The 17,763-nt window shown below is 39.1% G+C and overlaps 3 protein-coding genes across 3 annotated transcripts in view; 1 reads left to right on the top strand and 2 right to left on the bottom strand.

Annotated features, from left to right (window-relative positions):
- Positions 1-2,348: 2,348 nt before the first annotated feature.
- On the bottom strand, positions 2,349-7,829 carry LOC6031331 (UV radiation resistance-associated gene protein). Its single transcript, XM_038256435.1, has 6 exons — positions 7,578-7,829; positions 5,816-7,138; positions 3,289-3,443; positions 3,157-3,231; positions 2,787-3,095; positions 2,349-2,719 (listed from the first exon to the last, which is right to left on the bottom strand). The coding sequence occupies exons 2-6, from the start codon at positions 7,133-7,135 to the stop codon at positions 2,557-2,559; spliced, it is 2,022 nt and encodes a 673-aa protein (XP_038112363.1). The 5' UTR covers positions 7,136-7,138; positions 7,578-7,829; the 3' UTR covers positions 2,349-2,556.
- A 2,466-nt stretch (positions 7,830-10,295) lies between these two features.
- LOC6031332 lies at positions 10,296-14,777 on the top strand. Its single transcript, XM_038253327.1, has 3 exons — positions 10,296-10,909; positions 11,145-11,307; positions 14,325-14,777. The coding sequence occupies exons 1-3, from the start codon at positions 10,471-10,473 to the stop codon at positions 14,335-14,337; spliced, it is 615 nt and encodes a 204-aa protein (XP_038109255.1). The 5' UTR covers positions 10,296-10,470; the 3' UTR covers positions 14,338-14,777.
- LOC6031333 overlaps positions 11,656-17,763 on the bottom strand; it is a 143,729-nt gene continuing 137,621 nt past the window's right edge. The window contains exons 6-9 of the mRNA XM_038253325.1: positions 14,083-14,214; positions 13,800-14,005; positions 13,482-13,725; positions 11,656-13,425 (exon numbers count right to left, since the gene is read on the bottom strand). Of these exons, the coding sequence (XP_038109253.1) occupies positions 11,897-13,425; positions 13,482-13,725; positions 13,800-14,005; positions 14,083-14,214 (2,111 nt within the window). The 3' untranslated portion in view covers positions 11,656-11,896. The remainder of the gene's footprint in view (positions 13,426-13,481; positions 13,726-13,799; positions 14,006-14,082; positions 14,215-17,763) is intronic.

The raw sequence follows: 17,763 nt of genomic DNA, 5'->3' as shown, positions 1-17,763 counted from the left end.
TTCTGTTAATCCTTTAACCATTCCATAAATTGAGTAAGGGCTCAACCCTCACTTGTTTGAAAAAGAAGGGTGAAGATTGAAAACAATAGACAGTAAAAGAGAATTTATTTTATAAAAATCAAGAATCAATAGTAAGAGAATGATGAGCGTATTTTAAAGAATAAAAATGAGAAGCTAGATGTATTAGATGTAAAATTAGACAATAATTAATAAAAAAGAGATACAAAACAAGCTAAGATTATAGTAATGATAATTTATAGGACAGATAAAGAATTATTCAAACAAATAAATTCGCAATAAAATCAAAAAAGATTAGGCGAATGATAAATAGACTTGATATTACTAGTACATTAAGGAAAAGTATATTTTTAAGGAAAAAACAAAGTTTGTTACAGCAGTATCAATTGGTAAAAAAGAGTGGAAAAGCTTTGAGAGATAAGAGAATCAAAAGTTAGTAAAATCAAAATCAAATGATTAATATAGAAGAATGAATGAAGAAGTGAGAATCAGTAGAGCAAAATAAAAATAGGAGATAGGTGGTAGCTGAGAATGAAAAGAAGAGAAACCCCGTTGTGCGATGCTTCAGGCACATCCACAGCAGTTGACTCAACATACTGCGAATCGAAACAATACCGTCTACAATCACAAATTACTTCCCTTTCCCACATTGTCGCGCCCCTTTCTTTTAGCCGTCTCGACTCTGACCCGCGGTGGTCAAAGGTTTACGATCCGTTTCCACAGGCCACCAGCTAGGTCATCATGAAAACCAAGCCAACGTGGAGGTAAGAAAATAGGACACTCGCAAGGAACCAGAGCTATACTGTACTGATCAAGATAATTCGGATGATCTAACAGAACTACGGATGTAGTTAGTTACGCTCCTTCCAGGATGTTCCTTACGTGGACGTCAACCGAAGAGCACGCAACAAGGTCAGTGCCATTGCATGCTCTTAGGTATCAATCCTTGGCCTGCAAAAAAGCAAAATAAGATGTTCTAATGATAACAAACCATGAAAAACCTTGCTTTTATTGATACTTGATCATCCAAATTCAATCAAACATTATTTACGAAATTTTATTTGAGAAAAACAAACATAACTTCTTTTGAAATCACCAACGTCTATATCACCCTGCTGTCATTGAGGGGGGCGCTTTGTTATGATTCGTTTTTCTTCGCCGAATGTACATGGCGCTTTTTTCCTGATGCTTTTTTTCGTCACGAGTTTCATGTAGTCTTTTGTTTGACAGGTTGACAGGGCTATATAAACAGGAACTGCTGATGGCAGAGATTTTGTTTATGTTAATTTATTTAAAATTATGATTAAACAGACTTTACTGAAGAAACTTTTGCTCATTTTTGGTGGAGAGGTAGCTTATTAGGAGTACTTTCAGAATAGGCAATAACCCAGAAAGTGTCAAAATGTACATGATGCCTTTTGAAATGTTACCGTCGAAATGTCTGTGTGTGTGTGGTGGGATGTTGATAAAAAAAATTACACTGGATTATCTCGGCACTGGCTGAACCGATTTGGACCGTTTTGGTCTCATTCGATCCGTCTTGGGGTCTCATAAGTCGCTATCGAAAATTATAAAGTTTAGTTAAGTACTTCAAAAGTTATGATAAAAAACGATTTTATTGAAAGTTAAGAAGATTATAAAAAGGGTGGTTTTTGTAAGAAACCCCGTCATGATATCAAAAGATCTTTCCAACGAGTTCAAAAGATAGAAGATCTGACTACCCTATCAAAAGTTATACGCACTTAAGTGTTATTATTAAAATGTTGTCCGGATCTATCATGCGACCTGTCATTGGATAGGTAATCAAAAGACCTTTCCAACGAGTTTAAAAGATTGAAGATCTGACGACCCTATCAAAAGTTATAAGCACATAAGTGCCCTGAATTATGAAGATCTGCCTACCCAATCTGATGGTATGAATAATGAATCGAGTTGTTAGAACACTGAAAGGTCCGCCCTTTTGTATCTATTTTGGATAGCATTACCCTCTAAATGTGAGGAAGGCACAAACCACCTAAGGGTGGATTAAGTAACGTTTTTTTTTTAATTTAAAACTGATAAATTTTTTACATGTCAAAGTTTTATTCTGTGAATAGAAAAAAACATTTAATTTTTTTTTATAATTTATTATTAAATTTTTAATTTGCTTTAAAAAATAAATACAATAATTTGTTTGCTCTACAAGCTTTGCCTTGGCTTTTAAATATTGTAAATTAAACCAATAGACACCACGAAAACCGCACTTCGAGCTTGGGATTGACTCACATCTCTTGGATAAGAGCCCAAAGGTCGGAAGAGGGAATGTCATCAATTAAAATTTGAGATTTAACTTTTTTTAGCTAGTTATATATTATGAAGTCCCAATTCTACTGTTACATTTTTTTCCAGGAAAAAAAAAGATTGAACGTGTGTTTGATTCCGAATAAATATTTTTCCCATACATAAATTCGATAACAGATTACTACGTGATGAATACATACGTACACACGCGCAAAAGTGTCCTACCTCCCCGGAACCCGCTAGCGTAGCTTGTAGTTGTTAAAAGTTCTTATTCTTGTCGAAACCGCCGGTTTCGATCTGCAGCTGTCCCTGCGCTAAAATTGGATCCGACGCAAACTTGCCGTTGCGCTTCTCACCGCCACCACCACCGCCGCCGTCCTTGCCCTCTCTGTCCCCGTAGTTGTCCACCGAGCGAGATATTCTACCCCGCGGAAAGGAAGAGTGGTTAGATATTCGATCAACTTGTGAATTTCAACGGGTCTGCTCACCTCGACGTCGACTTGCTCTCCTTGAGTGCCGTCACCGCCAGCTGGTTGAACGCGATCGGAACGTCCAGTTCCACCGAGGAGGAGCCGGACGTGGCCGTCTGGATCGACTGGAACGGTTCCTCGATGTCGCGGCTGAGCACGTTGATCGACGGGACATTCATGATTTCGTGCAGGTTGGCGAGTGTGGCCCGTGGGTCGCCCCGGCTCAGACAGAGAGCGTACTTGAGCTGGGAGATGTTCTGGTTGAGGAGGAACACCGCGTACAGGAGGGCGTTCGTAGGCGGCCCAGAGCGGCAGTAGAGCGGGAATCTGCGGGGGAGAGGTGAATTGTGAGGTGGAGAAGATTACCTAGAAATTCGATTGATCTTACTCTCGGTCTGCCGTCGGTAGCATCTTGATGCAGTCAACCATTTTCGATCGAGATCCTTCGTATTTTATTGGATTTCTGAAACAGGAGGAGATTTTAACTAAGGGGAAGGCAGTTAACTATGCGACAACCCACCTAACAGGAATATTCAGGATCGAGGAGCACATCGTGACGGCGTGCGCAACATAGCCGAGGGCCACGCTGAATGCCAGCGCCGGGGTTGCGTCCGTGTACGATTCCGCGTTCGGTAGGGCGACGTCGTTGATCGTGCACGTGGTGCCACTGTTGGTCTATGTGAGAGAAGTGAATTTATTGAAAAAAAAGTTCAAAAACATCAAAGCAATAAACTCAAAAATTCCGAAATTCTTTACGTATATCGAATATTCCTGAATTCTTGAATTCTTTGAAATGCCGATGTTCTGATATTCTCAAAATCTGAAATTATGAAATTTTGATATTCTTAAATTCTTAAATTCTTAAATTCTTAAATTCTTAAATTCTTAAATTCTTAAATTCTTAAATTCTTAAATTCTTAAATTCTTAAATTCTTAAATTCTTAAATTCTTAAATTCTTAAATTCTTAAATTCTTAAATTCTTAAATTCTTAAATTCTTAAATTCTTAAATTCTTAAATTCTTAAATTCTTAAATTCTTAAATTCTTAAATTCTTAAATTCTTAAATTCTTAAATTCTTAAATTCTTAAATTCTTAAATTCTTAAATTCTTAAATTCTTAAATTCTTAAATTCTTAAATTCTTAAATTCTTAAATTCTTAAATTCTTAAATTCTTAAATTCTTAAATTCTTAAATTCTTAAATTCTTAAATTCTTAAATTCTTAAATTCTTAAATTCTTAAATTCTTAAATTCTTAAATTCTTAAATTCTTAAATTCTTAAATTCTTAAATTCTTAAATTCTTAAATTCTTAAATTCTTAAATTCTTAAATTCTTAAATTCTTAAATTCTTAAATTCTTAAATTCTTAAATTCTTAAATTCTTAAATTCTTAAATTCTTAAATTCTTAAATTCTTAAATTCTTAAATTCTTAAATTCTTAAATTCTTAAATTCTTAAATTCTTAAATTCTTAAATTCTTAAATTCTTAAATTCTTAAATTCTTAAATTCTTAAATTCTTAAATTCTTAAATTCTTAAATTCTTAAATTCTTAAATTCTTAAATTCTTAAATTCTTAAATTCTTAAATTCTTAAATTCTTAAATTCTTAAATTCTTAAATTCTTAAATTCTTAAATTCTTAAATTCTTAAATTCTTAAATTCTTAAATTCTTAAATTCTTAAATTCTTAAATTCATAAATTCTTCTTAAATTCTTAAAAAAATATTTTTTAAAGTATTAAAAAAATTAATTTTGTCGAAATTCTGGATTTTGTGAATTTTGTAATTTCAAAAATTTATATTTTTTGCTATATTTAAGAATTTTTGAGATTTATTATTTTTGAATTTCAACATTTCAGAATATTCAAATTTTTGTATTTTTTTCAAATATTTTTGTATTTTTCTGATTTATTTGAATTGAAATGCTGAATTTTGCGAATGTACGTTTTTTTCAAATCCTTCAATCCTATTTTTTTGAATTTGCATTTTAAAAAAATAGGACAATTCAGAAATTTTAAAACTTTATATTCTTGAATTCTAAATTTCAAAACCTTTGTTTATTTGAACATACGAATATTTTTTATATTTTTTTAAATTTCTCAATACCTGTTTTTTTTTTATTTCAAAATTGTTAGATTCAAGAATTTGAAAATTTTAGGATTTTAGAATTTTTGGTTTTGGTTTTTTTTTAGTTCATGTTAATTTTAATTTGATTTTGTTTTTGGGAAAAAAATATTTATGCATATATATTTTATTAATTTGTTGGTTTCAAAAACATCAAATTTTTTGAGCTCTTGATTTTTATTTTTTTTTTAAATTATACATTTTTGCATTCGGAAAATCATATTTTTTTAAAATTTAACTTTTACAGAAATTATAATTTATTTTTTTAGTTCTGAGTTTCTAGATTCATGTCTGTTTTTAATTTCAAAACTTAACAAATTGAGAATTTTACATATTATTTCATAATTTGAAACATGCAAAAAAGAAAATATATCTGTTTTTTTTTTATAATTTTAAAATTTATGAATTCCTGAATTTTTTTTTTGCCAGCGAAATTTTAAGACCTTTGGCATTTTTTAAAATTGTACTTTTGAAATTTTAAATTTCTTAATTAATAAATCAAAATAAAAACCTCGAGAATTTAATTATTATTAAAAAAAATCTGCATGTTTTTTTTCTAATTCTTAGCAAAAAACAAAATCCGTCATTTTAAATTTCAGCGTTTCAAGATTCTGCGTGTTATGGAGCAATTTCGATTAATCAGTGATGTTATATCGAAACGTTTGATATTTTTAGTTGCATAAAAATAATCAAATCCGACTTATTTTATTTCAATAAGGCTTTTTTCAAGAACTTTTGTTTAGAAAGTAGATGGAAGAATATAGAGTGGGATAAAGGCACTTCGTTTTTTTTTTTTTTTTTTTTTTTACGACAAAGGGTTGGCTTTCAAGGTCGCAAATTAATAATGGAATACTTTCTAGAGAATCAAAAAACATCCCAGTTCTGGTACACTGAAACTTCACCAGAAAAATAACACCTTCACTAACCTTCCTTATGCCGTAGATCTCGTTCAGCCCCCGCAGCAGCCGATGCCTGGCGGCCAGCACCTTTGTCCTTAGCTCGCGGTAGCTTTCTTTTTCGCTCGCGTAGGCCAACTTCTGCTGGTACAGCGCCTCCTTCTCGCGGCCGTAGTTCCGATAGTTGGCCATCAGCGCCGATTCCCCCTCGATGTTGTGGTCGATGATTGTGTGCAGTTTGTGCTGCAACTGCCGGATGCTGCCCCGGATGCGTTCCTTCTCCTGGAGCAGGATCCGGCTGCGGAACCGAGCCAGCTCGATTTGACGCCGCAGTTCCTGGGCTTTGAGGAGAATTTCCGGCTTGAGGGGTTCGCGTTCCTGGTACAGCAATCGGCTCAGCTGTCGTCCCATGCCACCCCGGTTCTGGTTGGCGGAGGTGGACGCGTGATACACGAGCTGCTTGTCGGTGAACAGATCCAGGTTGAGACAGTACGCGCTCTTCATGCAGATCCGGTCGGTCAATTCTTTGGCGCTTTCGCTTTCGTACTTGATGCGGCGCTGACGTTCTTGAACCGCGAGCAACCGTTGCACGTCGTAGCTGGGTCGAATCTCCGCCCTGAGAAACTCCATGAAGAGGTACCGGATCTTCAGGTTCGTTTCGGCTTCCGTTGGTGTCGGACTGACGGCAGGCCGGGCTTTTCCACCACTGCTCGGGCCGTACCAACTGAGAGGAGAACTACTATCGCTATTATCACAGAGCAGATCAGTTTTATGGGAAAATAAGCCTAGCTTTTTGCCTTCGATGCTGTTGGCAAACGAAGTTGGTGTTTTAACGGAGGACGACGCTGACGACGGCCTCACAGGTTCGTCCCCATCAAGTATGTTTTCGGCCGACGTAAAGAAACCTCCGTGCATTTGAAAAACCAGCGTGTTGGCCTTTAGTCGCTTTTCGCTTCTCCTCGCCAGAGGAACCAACCCGGAAAAGTACACGCCCCACAGGAACAGCTGCGTATCACCTTCTGTGTGCTCTTCCCCTTCAACTGGATCAGCAGCAGCCGGGGGACTCTCCTCGGGCGGACGGTGCTGCCACACGCGAACACAAACGCACCGCAGCGAGGACTTCACCATCGTCGGACAGTTAATCTCCGGCCAGATGATGTTGCTGTGGATGTCCTGCGGCTCGCTGGTGTAGAACGGCGCCGACATCGTGGTAGTGTGCAGCGTAAAGTACACCGAACATTTTGGGTGGTCCGTCACGATGTTGTGTCCGGAAATCTGGATCAAGCTGCGCAACCGGAGCTGCTGCGTTGAGAGGGGACTCCAATCGCGACACCTTGGCCGGTCAAACATTTTCTAGGAAGAAAGAGCAGTAAGGCATTAGATCTGAGAAGGGACGACGCCACAATGTAAACAACAGCAATGAGAGAGCGACTTTCGCTTTATCAGCAACTTTAGCTTACGGCTTAAGTCACGCGTATTATTCAGAGGAAAAGGCTCGCGTAAGCATTTTCAGCATAAGATGGAAAGCGCATCTAATGCGAATCGGAATCACTATCCAACATGAAAACATCGTGATTTCTCTAATTAGATTAGAGCCAGCTCGCTTGAACGGGTTCACGAGATTCGGCTAACATTCGAGGGCAGAACGAATTCTATCATAAAATGATCTCTCGATAGCACCTCGATATCTGGCAGCAATTGTGCTGCAAATTAGGTCAACAATTATGATGGACAAACGAAAGCAAACCAGATGTTGACGCGATTTTCTCTTATCAATACACAAGTTGCTTACCTCATTTTTTGCCTGCTGCTGGGAGGGGGAAAATATTTCGAATTTTCTCGTGAACCACCTGAAAACTTCTTCACCTAACCACGGCAAACATTGCTCGTTGTTCTACGTTGACGCCAGACGATGAACGAAACTCCCGAAAATACGGCAAACTTTTGGCAACTTTAAAAAACAAACGCAAAATTTAGCTCAAATTGCACCACAAGAGATGAGAATCTGCAGAGGCATGCCTCTTTTTGTGTTTTTCGTTTGGGCTGTCAAACGACCAGGGGGGTGCCATGTATATTTTCACCATGGTGCAGCTACTTTTTTTCGATCTGTCATAAAATTTTTGCTCAGACCTCACGCACACTACCAATGCAAGCGGTCAGAAGTGGTTGTGAGCGCTGTGCAGATAATAATATAAAACGTAATAAACATTTTATTTCTGGAGCAACATTTGAAAAGGGCGCATAAGCATTTTGACAGCTAGAACTATTTTGCAAATTCCGAAACAACAGGTAACTATTTAACAAAACTCGCTACGTTAGATGGTAGCTGAGAAGGCCAGCTATTGTTTAGCACATCGAGTTTTGTGAAAAAGTTACATGTTGGCTCGGAATTTGCAAAATAGTTCTAGATGTCAAAATGCTTATCCGCCCTTTTCTCGTGTTGCTCCAGATTTTATTTAATGGAAATTTTGTTGACAACAGTCGATGCCGATTGATTGTTTTTTGTACGATTGTGTACGCTGTCAAACAGAATGTCACCCCCCTGGTATGGAGAAACGTCAATCACGTGTTGTTTAGTTGTGGATCATGAGTGGGTTTGGTCATGATGTCCGAAAAGACCGACATCAAAAAACCATTCTCTTAATTTCAGTCCACAAGCAGTTTTAAATAGGGTCATAAAGCCATATGTGAGTTATTATGTACAACGGTAAAAAACACATTTAAAAACCATTTCTGATCAATTTTTTTTATTTAAATACAAAAAAATTGACAAAACAACTTTTTTTTTCGATGGATCAACCCTTGGAACGAGCTGTCAAGTAGGACCTTTTCCGTCAAGAAGGGCCGCGAAGTTATTTAAAAAAAATGAATTAAAAATCCATTTTAAATCCTTTGCGGTTGTACAAAGGGTCATTGTACTCAGAAAATAAAGCTTTATCGTTGTGAACAATAATATCAGCAATTCAAGCTTAATTTTAGGACCCAATTGTTCTTTTCAAATAGAGTCCTAAAGCTCTATGCCAACTTATATGTACATCGGTAAAAAAACACGATTGAAAACCATTTCTGGAGCAACATTTGAAAGGGCGGTACGATATTGCTCTAACGACCTTTCGTCCCATTTGAACTACAGACTGTCTAGGGGAAACAGACTGGCCGATGCAAAATAAATAGGCACTGGCAACGTATGTTTTGTGCTTGCAACACTGCCAGTTTTGCTGGGCGTAAAGGGCGTTTGGTGTCCAGCGCGTTTGGATCTGTCAAACATTGGCCAAACTGTTTCCTAGACAAACTGTAATTTGAACGCGTGTAATGAAAGGCCGTAAGAGCAATGTCGTACCGCCCCGTTCAAATTTTGCTCCTGATTTCTGATCACTTTTTGCCTTTCTCACCTTACTCACTTTTTGCCTCCTCACCTTACTGAGATCACTCGAAAAACGAAATTCTTTATTTGACCTCCTAGACCCACCTTCATATCCAGACTTTTTTTTGAAAAGGACCTATAAGCTATTGTCTTTCATATGTTTATAGGACCTAATCAAAAAAAACTCTAGATATATACATGTCGACTCAGAATCAAATTCTGAGCAAATGTCTGTGTGTGTGGTGGGATGTTGATCAACAAAATTTGCACTGGATTATCTCGGCACTGGCTGAACCGGGGTCCCATAAGTCGCTATTGAAAATTATAAAGTTTAGTTAAGTACTTCACCAGTTATGCTAAAAGAACGATTTTAACAAAAGTCCGGAAGATTATAAAAAGGGTGTTTTTGGTAAGAAACCCCGTCATGTTATAAATTTTTAGAAAGGTATTCAAAAGACCTTTCCAACGAGTTTAAAAGATTTAAGATCCGACATTCATATCAAAAGTTATACGCACTTAAGTGTTATTCATGCACTTTTTAGAAGCCGGATCTCATATATTTCGATGAAAACGTTGTCCGGATCTATCATGCGACCTGTCGTTGGATAGGTGATCAGAAGACCTTTTCAACGAGTTCAAAAGATTGAAGATCTGACAACCCTATCAAAAGTTATAAGCACATAAATGCCCTGAATTATGAAGATCTGACTACCAAATCTGATGGTATGAATAATGAATCAAGTTGATAGAACACTGAAAGGTCCACTCTTTTGTATCTTTTTTGGATAGCATTACTCTCTAAATGTGAGGAAGGCACCAACCACCTAAAGGTGAGTTAAGTAACGTTTTTTAAATTTTAGGACCAAAAAATAAATTGACAAGACAACCTTTTTTTCGATGGATCAACCACTGACGAACTGACGTGCCACTCCGATTTCAAATTTGACCGCACTTTCCTAATTTTGTTATAAAATTAAAAAAAAAAATGTTTTGTTCGATTCGATTTTGATATTTAATGGAAATTACCTTTTTTTAACCATTTTTATTTGAAACTAATTTAACCCAAAATTCTGATTGATTCGAACATGTTTGAAACACCATTTAAATTGCTGTTGACAGTTTGTGGATCACGAGTGTGGGTGGCGGATTTATTTGTAAACAAATTGATCGGTAACTCCGTCCGTATCGTGTCGCGGAATCAAAACTTGTGATTTTTATTGTAATACAAATTAAAATTGTAGTTTTATTTGAAAACGATATCCTGTTAGTCAGAATTTTTATCAAGAACAAAAAAAAAAATTGTTTTCAAACTCTGCCTGCGATGAATCTCAACTTCCTCCTAACGGAGATATCCCTCCAGCTGCTGGAGAACAAATTCTACGACATCAACGGCAAAGAAACGGACAATCTTAAGGAACTGTTCTCGCCACAGCCGTCCCAAGCCGGCAACGGCCACCAGCGCAAGCGACAGCGGCGCAACGAGCTGCTCGATGCGCTGGGAGTGAAAAACTTGGGCGGAAATCCGGTGGACACTGACGCGTACATCGAGGGCCAGTATCGGGGATTCATGGACAATTTTCGCGCCAAGGTGGAGGCCATGCCAAAGGGAGAGGAGGTACCGACGGGTAGCCATCGGCAAACGGCGAAAGCGTTGGCGGAGGTTCGGGAACGGGCGGACCAGGAGTACGTGAAAATGATAACCCACTCGAAGAAGATGAGGGATATTTATTTGGACACGCTGCCGAGTGCGACCGATAGGGGTAAGTGGGAATCAATTAGTAAGCTTTTAGGCTTTTTTGATCAAATTTATAAATTGGTCAGGCCTACTGTGTTGCATTAACCACAGAGAGAGATGGTGTGAACGGATCACATTTTACTGAATCAACAGGGGAGGAAGGATGCGTGGACATACCGTATCAAACGCTTCGGATTAGTTTTGATGCTTAAATTGGGGAAATAAAAAAAATAACCGAATATGTCCCCACGTAATTGCAGATCTCGAAGCGACCAAGTACAACGAGGAAGAGCGCAACCTGCTGATCGCTGAGTACAACAGCTTGCTCCACCTGCTGAAGCGCGTCGTCAGCGACGTCGGCGAGGACCGGGCCCGGTGCGAACGCATTCTGCGCGTCATCGAGGGGGTGAAAGAAGCAACCAGGTAAGTTTTTGTTTTTCTTATACTCTTTATTTACTTTAAATACTTGCTTCGCCTTATATGGTACAGTTTGCTGATGGTACACGAAACTTACAAGAATCAGATTGCGTGTTTTTGTGTTAAATTATGTATTGCTTGCTTGATATTTGCCTAAATGAGCGCGCGACTTGCTGATTATGCCTTAAGAATTTATTACAAGTGATATAAATGATAAAATATTTCCGGTAATAACGAGTGCTTTTATTGCGTTTAAAATGTACTTCGATTATTGTTTTTCCATCACAAATTTACCTCTCGCTACTCTAAATTATCAAGAAAACATTGCTTTTGCGTGCTTTTCTTCCGTTTTTATTTTGTTTCTATCACAAGTTCCGGTAATACTTTGGTCGCCGTTGATTCCGTCCACTTTTGCCTGCGTTCCCTGTCTCTTTCGATATGTTTTTCAATTTTCTTTCTGTCGTAAAACTAAACTCTAACTTGTTAAGCGGGGATATTTCCTTGCACGACTTGAAGCGTGCGCTGCCGGTGAGAGTAATGAGTTTGAAGGCACGTGTAATTTGAGCGATTAAAAAAATGGGGGGAAAAGCGATCGTCACTTGATGGTGTTGTAGATGTTGTCCTCGACGGGGCTGGCGACGGCCGCAGCGCACCGACTTCCGGCCGGATTGTGGCTCACGGCCGCGTCACTGGACGGCACGTTGATCCGGATGCTGGTGAAGCGCTTCTCGGGACGGGGCGGAGGGGCGGCGACGGTTGGTGGAGTTTCGGCGCAGATTTCGGCGTAGATGCTTTCGGAGGGGGGAGGGTGGGGTTCGGCCTCCTGGATGATTATGGAGTCGCGGACGCTGCTGTACGGCAGGTCGTCCAGGATGCTGAGTCGGTTGCGGTGAGGGTTGCTGCCTTCGCCGGCGAGGTCTTCCTCTCGGTTGAGACTTTGCAGATCTTCGAAGGAGAGCACGATCTCGGAGCGTTTCTTGTCGCGTGACTTGTTTTTGCCGTCTTGGAGCTTCTGCGGACTGGCCAGGTTGAGTAGGTGTTGTATGCTGGACTGGGACTTGCTGTGCTGTTTGGTTTTGACGTGGAACTCGCTGTACAGCTTTTGGGTCATGAAGGACTGCTGGGCGGCGCTGCTTCTGATCGGGAAGAAGATGGTATCTTCCGACTCGGACAGCACTTCTTCACGTTCGCTCAGGCTGATGTTGTTGACGAGGTCGGGTTTGTCCTTGTTCCTAATGTCCATTCCGGAGTCCGTTTTGATTTCAATGTGCTGCAAAGACAGACACTTTTGCAGGCCGCTTTCACGATCGCCGATCTCTTCCGGGTTCCCGCTCACAATGTCGTCGTAACCAATGTCCGAGTTCGCCCTCGGAACGCTCATACCGCTGATGTCAATGTCGCCGAACCGTTCCTGGATCAGCCTCGACATGTCCTTGTACCGGTCTATGCTGGACTGCCGCTTCTCCTGCTCGTCCCCTTCCCCGTCCACTTCCTGGCTCGATCGCAATCCCTTGAACCACTTCTTCTTGCTCGGCGTAAACACCTTCATTCTGTCGCTCATCCCCGATGCCAATGACATTGGTTGCTGATCATGCTCGGGCAGCTGCTGATTTTGCTGCTGTTGCTGACCACACTCGAGGCTCTCCAGATCATTTTTACTCAAAAATATGATCGAGTCCTCCTTTTCGTGCCCCGACGAGGAACCCTGGTTGCGCTCCCCACCACTCCCAAACAGTCGCGTGAGCCTCAGCTTCTTCAGCATCTCACTTTTCGTAACGGTCCCACCGGAAGACCCGGCCGCGGCCAGGTGGTTCAAACTGTTGGCGGAGTTCTGCTGCTGCTGGACGGCGTTCATCAGCTGCTGCAGCTCGGCCCAGTTGGCGTCGTTGTCGACGACGCGCGTAAAATTATCGCAGTTGAACTGGCAAAACTTGAGCACGGTTTGGATGGCGGCGTTCAGGAACATCCGCTGCTCGCTGTCGAACCCGAGCGAACACTTGGTGAACTTGAGCTGCGGCGACGTGTGCAGCTTGGTCAACGTAAGCGACGACGCGTACTCCTGCTCGTCGATCGGACAGGCCACGGTGAAGTTCTCCACGCTGATCTTGGCGATGGTGATGTACTCTGAAAGAAGACACTTCGTCAATACCAAACACACCAAACAAACAATCCACTCTCACCTGGAACGCTCCCGGTTTGGCTCCCACTCGCGGCCATGCTCGCGATCAGCTTCAAGTTCAGCGGTAGCTTCACCTCCGACTGCATGATGAACCCGATCCGGTGCACGCACTCCCGGTTCAGCTGCTTGGGCGTCTTGCTGTTGCTGTTCGGATGGCCGAGGCTGCTGCTCTTCTGCAGCACCGGTGCCGTGTGCTGCTCGATCTCGTAGAACTTTCCCTTGGCCGATAGCGAGACGTAATAGATCTAAAATCGAAAAAAAAAAAAAACCCATCAACTCTTCCAACTCTCCCAACAAATCAGCAAATTCCAAATCCTACCTGCCGGTTGTCCCCGAGCAGCTGGGCGTACTTGCCGCGCTCCTTGTCGGCGCCCGAACCCGACCCGCCCAGCGAGACGGCGTCCTTTTGACTAGAGGAGGAGGAGGAGGCGCCCTTGTCGCCGTCCTGGAACACGGCCAGCAGCCGGTACACCTGGCCGGCCTTGGCCGTGGCCTTCACGTAGTGCGTTTTGTGGCTGTAGTTGTCTGAAAAATGTGGTAAACTCGCATTATCACCGTACTTTTATAAAAAAAAAACAATGTCTGTAAGACGCATAAGTTACCATGGGTTTCGGTGTACGCGGACAGGTTCTCGAGCGAGAGAAACTTGTAGACGCGCTCGCGCACCAGCTGGACGATCGTCGTGTACGCGGTGGCCGCCGCTGCGCCCTTCTCGGTGAGGAACGAAAAGTAGCCTGGAATGGGAGTGGAGAGTTGGGAGTATGAACATTGTTGAATTCAGCTTACTTTTATCAATTTAACAATTGTATTTTATTAAAAAATAACTTTTCTTTTTTTCTTGCAGGAAACCTTCATAGACGAGTCAGATTTATGCAGGACGTTTGTATTTCTTAATTATTTACATTTCTTTATTTGCTTATCACAGTTTTTACATTTACATTTAACATTAAGCAAAAAAAGTTCGAGTAATATATTGTATTAACCAATACTGCCCATTTTCGCATAAATGTCCCATATGCAAAAACAGCAAGCTGAGAAAAACGCTAAACAAGTTTGTCCCACACATAAGGCTACGTGTTAAATTTTCGCGAACGAACTGGATTTCCTCCTGATTTCTAGAACAAAGTACTGGATGTACTGCAGGCTTTTCTGAAAGAGCACTCGATTTTGAACTAAACTGCATAAAAAACTCAAAAGCGATGAAAATTCATATGGGACAATTATGGAATCAGGGGCGCATAGGTAAATTAAAATGTAAATAAAATGATAACATAAAATAAATATAACTCCAAGATAATCTCTTTTCTTGAAAGAACTTTGTTTTTTAATCCGAAATCCGAATACAACTTGGAAGGCGTTCTTTTATAACGTAACGCAATTAGAGGGGGTTGTCGTCAGCTGTGTTATAAAGTAAATCTTTCCCAGTTCCTGAGGGGAACACTCGTGAAGAGTAACGGGGCCGGCATTTACAAAGCGGATTCAGTGGCAGTTTTAAACTCAACTAAAGCCTGATCTACATCGGGAAACTGCTGCGATCCTACGCTGCGCCGCGATGACAGATGTGAAAAATTTTCGTTTTAAAAACGCAGACTTTCCTGCGAGTATCTACAATGAGCTGCGTTGGTTGCTGTGATTTCCCATTTGGAACTGTCAACGCAGAAATCCTGCGAAAATTTTCATTTATTTCAAAATTTAGAACATGCGACCTGCGGTCTGCGGTTTTAGTACAGAATCGCAGCAACGCAGCATTGTCATTGTAGAAGATCAGATTGATTTGCACGTGTTTAAAACATGCGCTTGTAACTGCGATCCTGCGAGTTTCCTATTGTAGACCAGGCTTAATGTTAACATGTTAAGGTTAATGTTAACATTCCATAGGTCGCCTTCCTAAGGTGTCGTGATAAGGTCCAGTTTGTGACGATACACTACCTTCCCTTTACTATGCAATCGAATCCAGAAGGGAAAAGATCACCAGTTGTGTTGGTCCGAGCCGGGATTTGAACCCCGATCTACCGCTTACGAGGCGGAAGCGTTACCACTAGGCTACGTGGCTCGGTCAGCTGTGTTATGCCAGAAACAATTTTATTTCAATAACCGAATTTTGTTACGAGGGTGAGTAATAAAATACACTATAACCTGAAAGTACGAATTAGATTAGATGGATATGTTTGAAGTTTGGGTGTATTCGATTTTTGGTGGATTTTTTTCGATAAATTGCGAACTTTACAGAACAACATACAGAACGCAAAATGTAATTTGGAAAAATTCAGATTTTTTTTATCGATTAAACAAAAAAAACATAGAATTTTAGGATACAATGAAAAAAAAATCTATTAAAATTATAAATTTCAAGACCAACATTTTATTTTGTAATTTCTGATTCTTTTTCAACAAGAGTCCAACCTATACAGTTTCTGAGATTTACAAACAAAAATTATTTTTATATATTAATTTTCGAAATCGGCCGATTCCATGCATTTTTAATTTTTGTATTTTTTATTTGGCTCAAACTTTTTGGGGTCTTTCCAAAGAAGCCATTTTGTGTCATTGGTTCACCCATACAAGGCTCCATACAATTTTGGCAGCTGCCCTTACAAAAATGATACGTAAATAAGTCTAGATTATCCGAAGTTCGATTATCCGAAGGCTTTTATGGAACTTTGGATAATCGAATCATGAACATTTTTTGTCGTGCACACATTAGATTTTAAAAATTCGAGATCTGCGACCACAAAAAAAAATCAATTAAAAAAAAAATTGTCAAATTTGACTGGTTGATAACCTATAAATAAAAAAAACTGCATTTTTATATATTTCATCACCGCCATTTTGGCCGCCATCTAGGATTTAAAAATTCTAAATCATTTTTGAGTAGGTAGTTTATAGGTTACCTTAAACTCGACAATCAGAAATAAGACAGCGAAACAATTGTTTTCGTAATTCGATTATCCAAAGTGAAATTTTTCCAGAGCCTTCGGATAATCGAGTCTGGACTGTATACGAATAAAATCCGTAGTAACATTTCAATAGGGCGAATCCGCGTTTGTAAACAAACAGTCTATCCCTTTTGCTCAAGTGACAGTTCACGTCAAGTAAGACAGGGATAGACTGCTTGTTTACAAACGCAGATACGCCCTATTGAACTGTTACTGCGGAAATCTGTATCTTTTGGAGGAATTTTCTGATCGATTTAGTGTCTTCGGTAAAGGAACTTTTTTTGTCTGATTTTTAAACTAACTTTTTTTTTCGAAAATTCGTTCTTTTTTTTAGCTTTTGAAATATGTTGATATGTCTTGACACAGTTTTGCCGCCGAGCTAGTTTAAATCTAACTTAAAGTGGCTATATCTCGAAAACGAAAAAAAACAGCAAAGTACTTTTCAATTGCAAATTTCATTTACACTGAAGTGAAAAAAGTAAGTAGAATTTCTATTTTTTCCAACCATTTTTTCAAAAAAGCAAGATTTGGCGGCAACTGTTGTTCTATGGCTCAAAAGTTGTCCCCTTATACAAATAAAAAAATCATAATTCTCGTGTTTTGGTAAAAAATTGCTCACTAGCAAAATAAGATTTTTTTTTGGCAGATGTTAATAAAAAATGTATTGAAGGTACTATCGATTTCAAATTCAGTTTTACATCTAAAAATTAAATTTAAAAAATCCACCATTATTCACAAATTAAGATATTTAAAAAAAAATGAAAGTAGGTAATTTGTAAAAATACGAGATTTTCTCTAATTTCAATTATTGTAGGAAAAACCTTGTATTTTTGGCAGGATTCTTCGTGTTTTTTTCGTGGTAATCACTTTGCTTATAAATCAGTAGAAGGTTCCCAATGGGAAAACATGCTCCTCCCCTAGTCCGACTTTCAAAATAAAAAAAAAATGTAAGATTCTCGACAAAAAATTGAATTGGACAAATATGGATGTTATCTAAATAACAATTGAATTAAAGTTCAAAGGAGATTTTCTCTCACTCTTGAAAAAAAATACAGGGATGGACAAACATGGACGCTAACATTAAAAATAATGCATTTTATCAAACCAAATATGGTTCTTTTCGACTGAAAATGCAATGTAATCTTTAAAAAATAATTTTGTTAGAAAAATGAGTAAATTATCAGTACTTCTCAAGTGTCAACATTTGTATAAAACACGGAAAAAAGTTGAAAAGTTATGATCATCGAAAATGTCCTATATAATGTCAAAATAGAAATCAGAATGCTTCATGTTTTAATGTCATGACAAAAAAGTGAAAATCAAGCAAAATATTGATAACAAAAAATT

Source organism: Culex quinquefasciatus, chromosome 2, assembly GCF_015732765.1.
Source record: "Culex quinquefasciatus strain JHB chromosome 2, VPISU_Cqui_1.0_pri_paternal, whole genome shotgun sequence".
NCBI lineage: Eukaryota > Metazoa > Arthropoda > Insecta > Diptera > Culicidae > Culex > Culex quinquefasciatus.
This window is presented reverse-complemented; position numbering and strand designations above follow the sequence as displayed.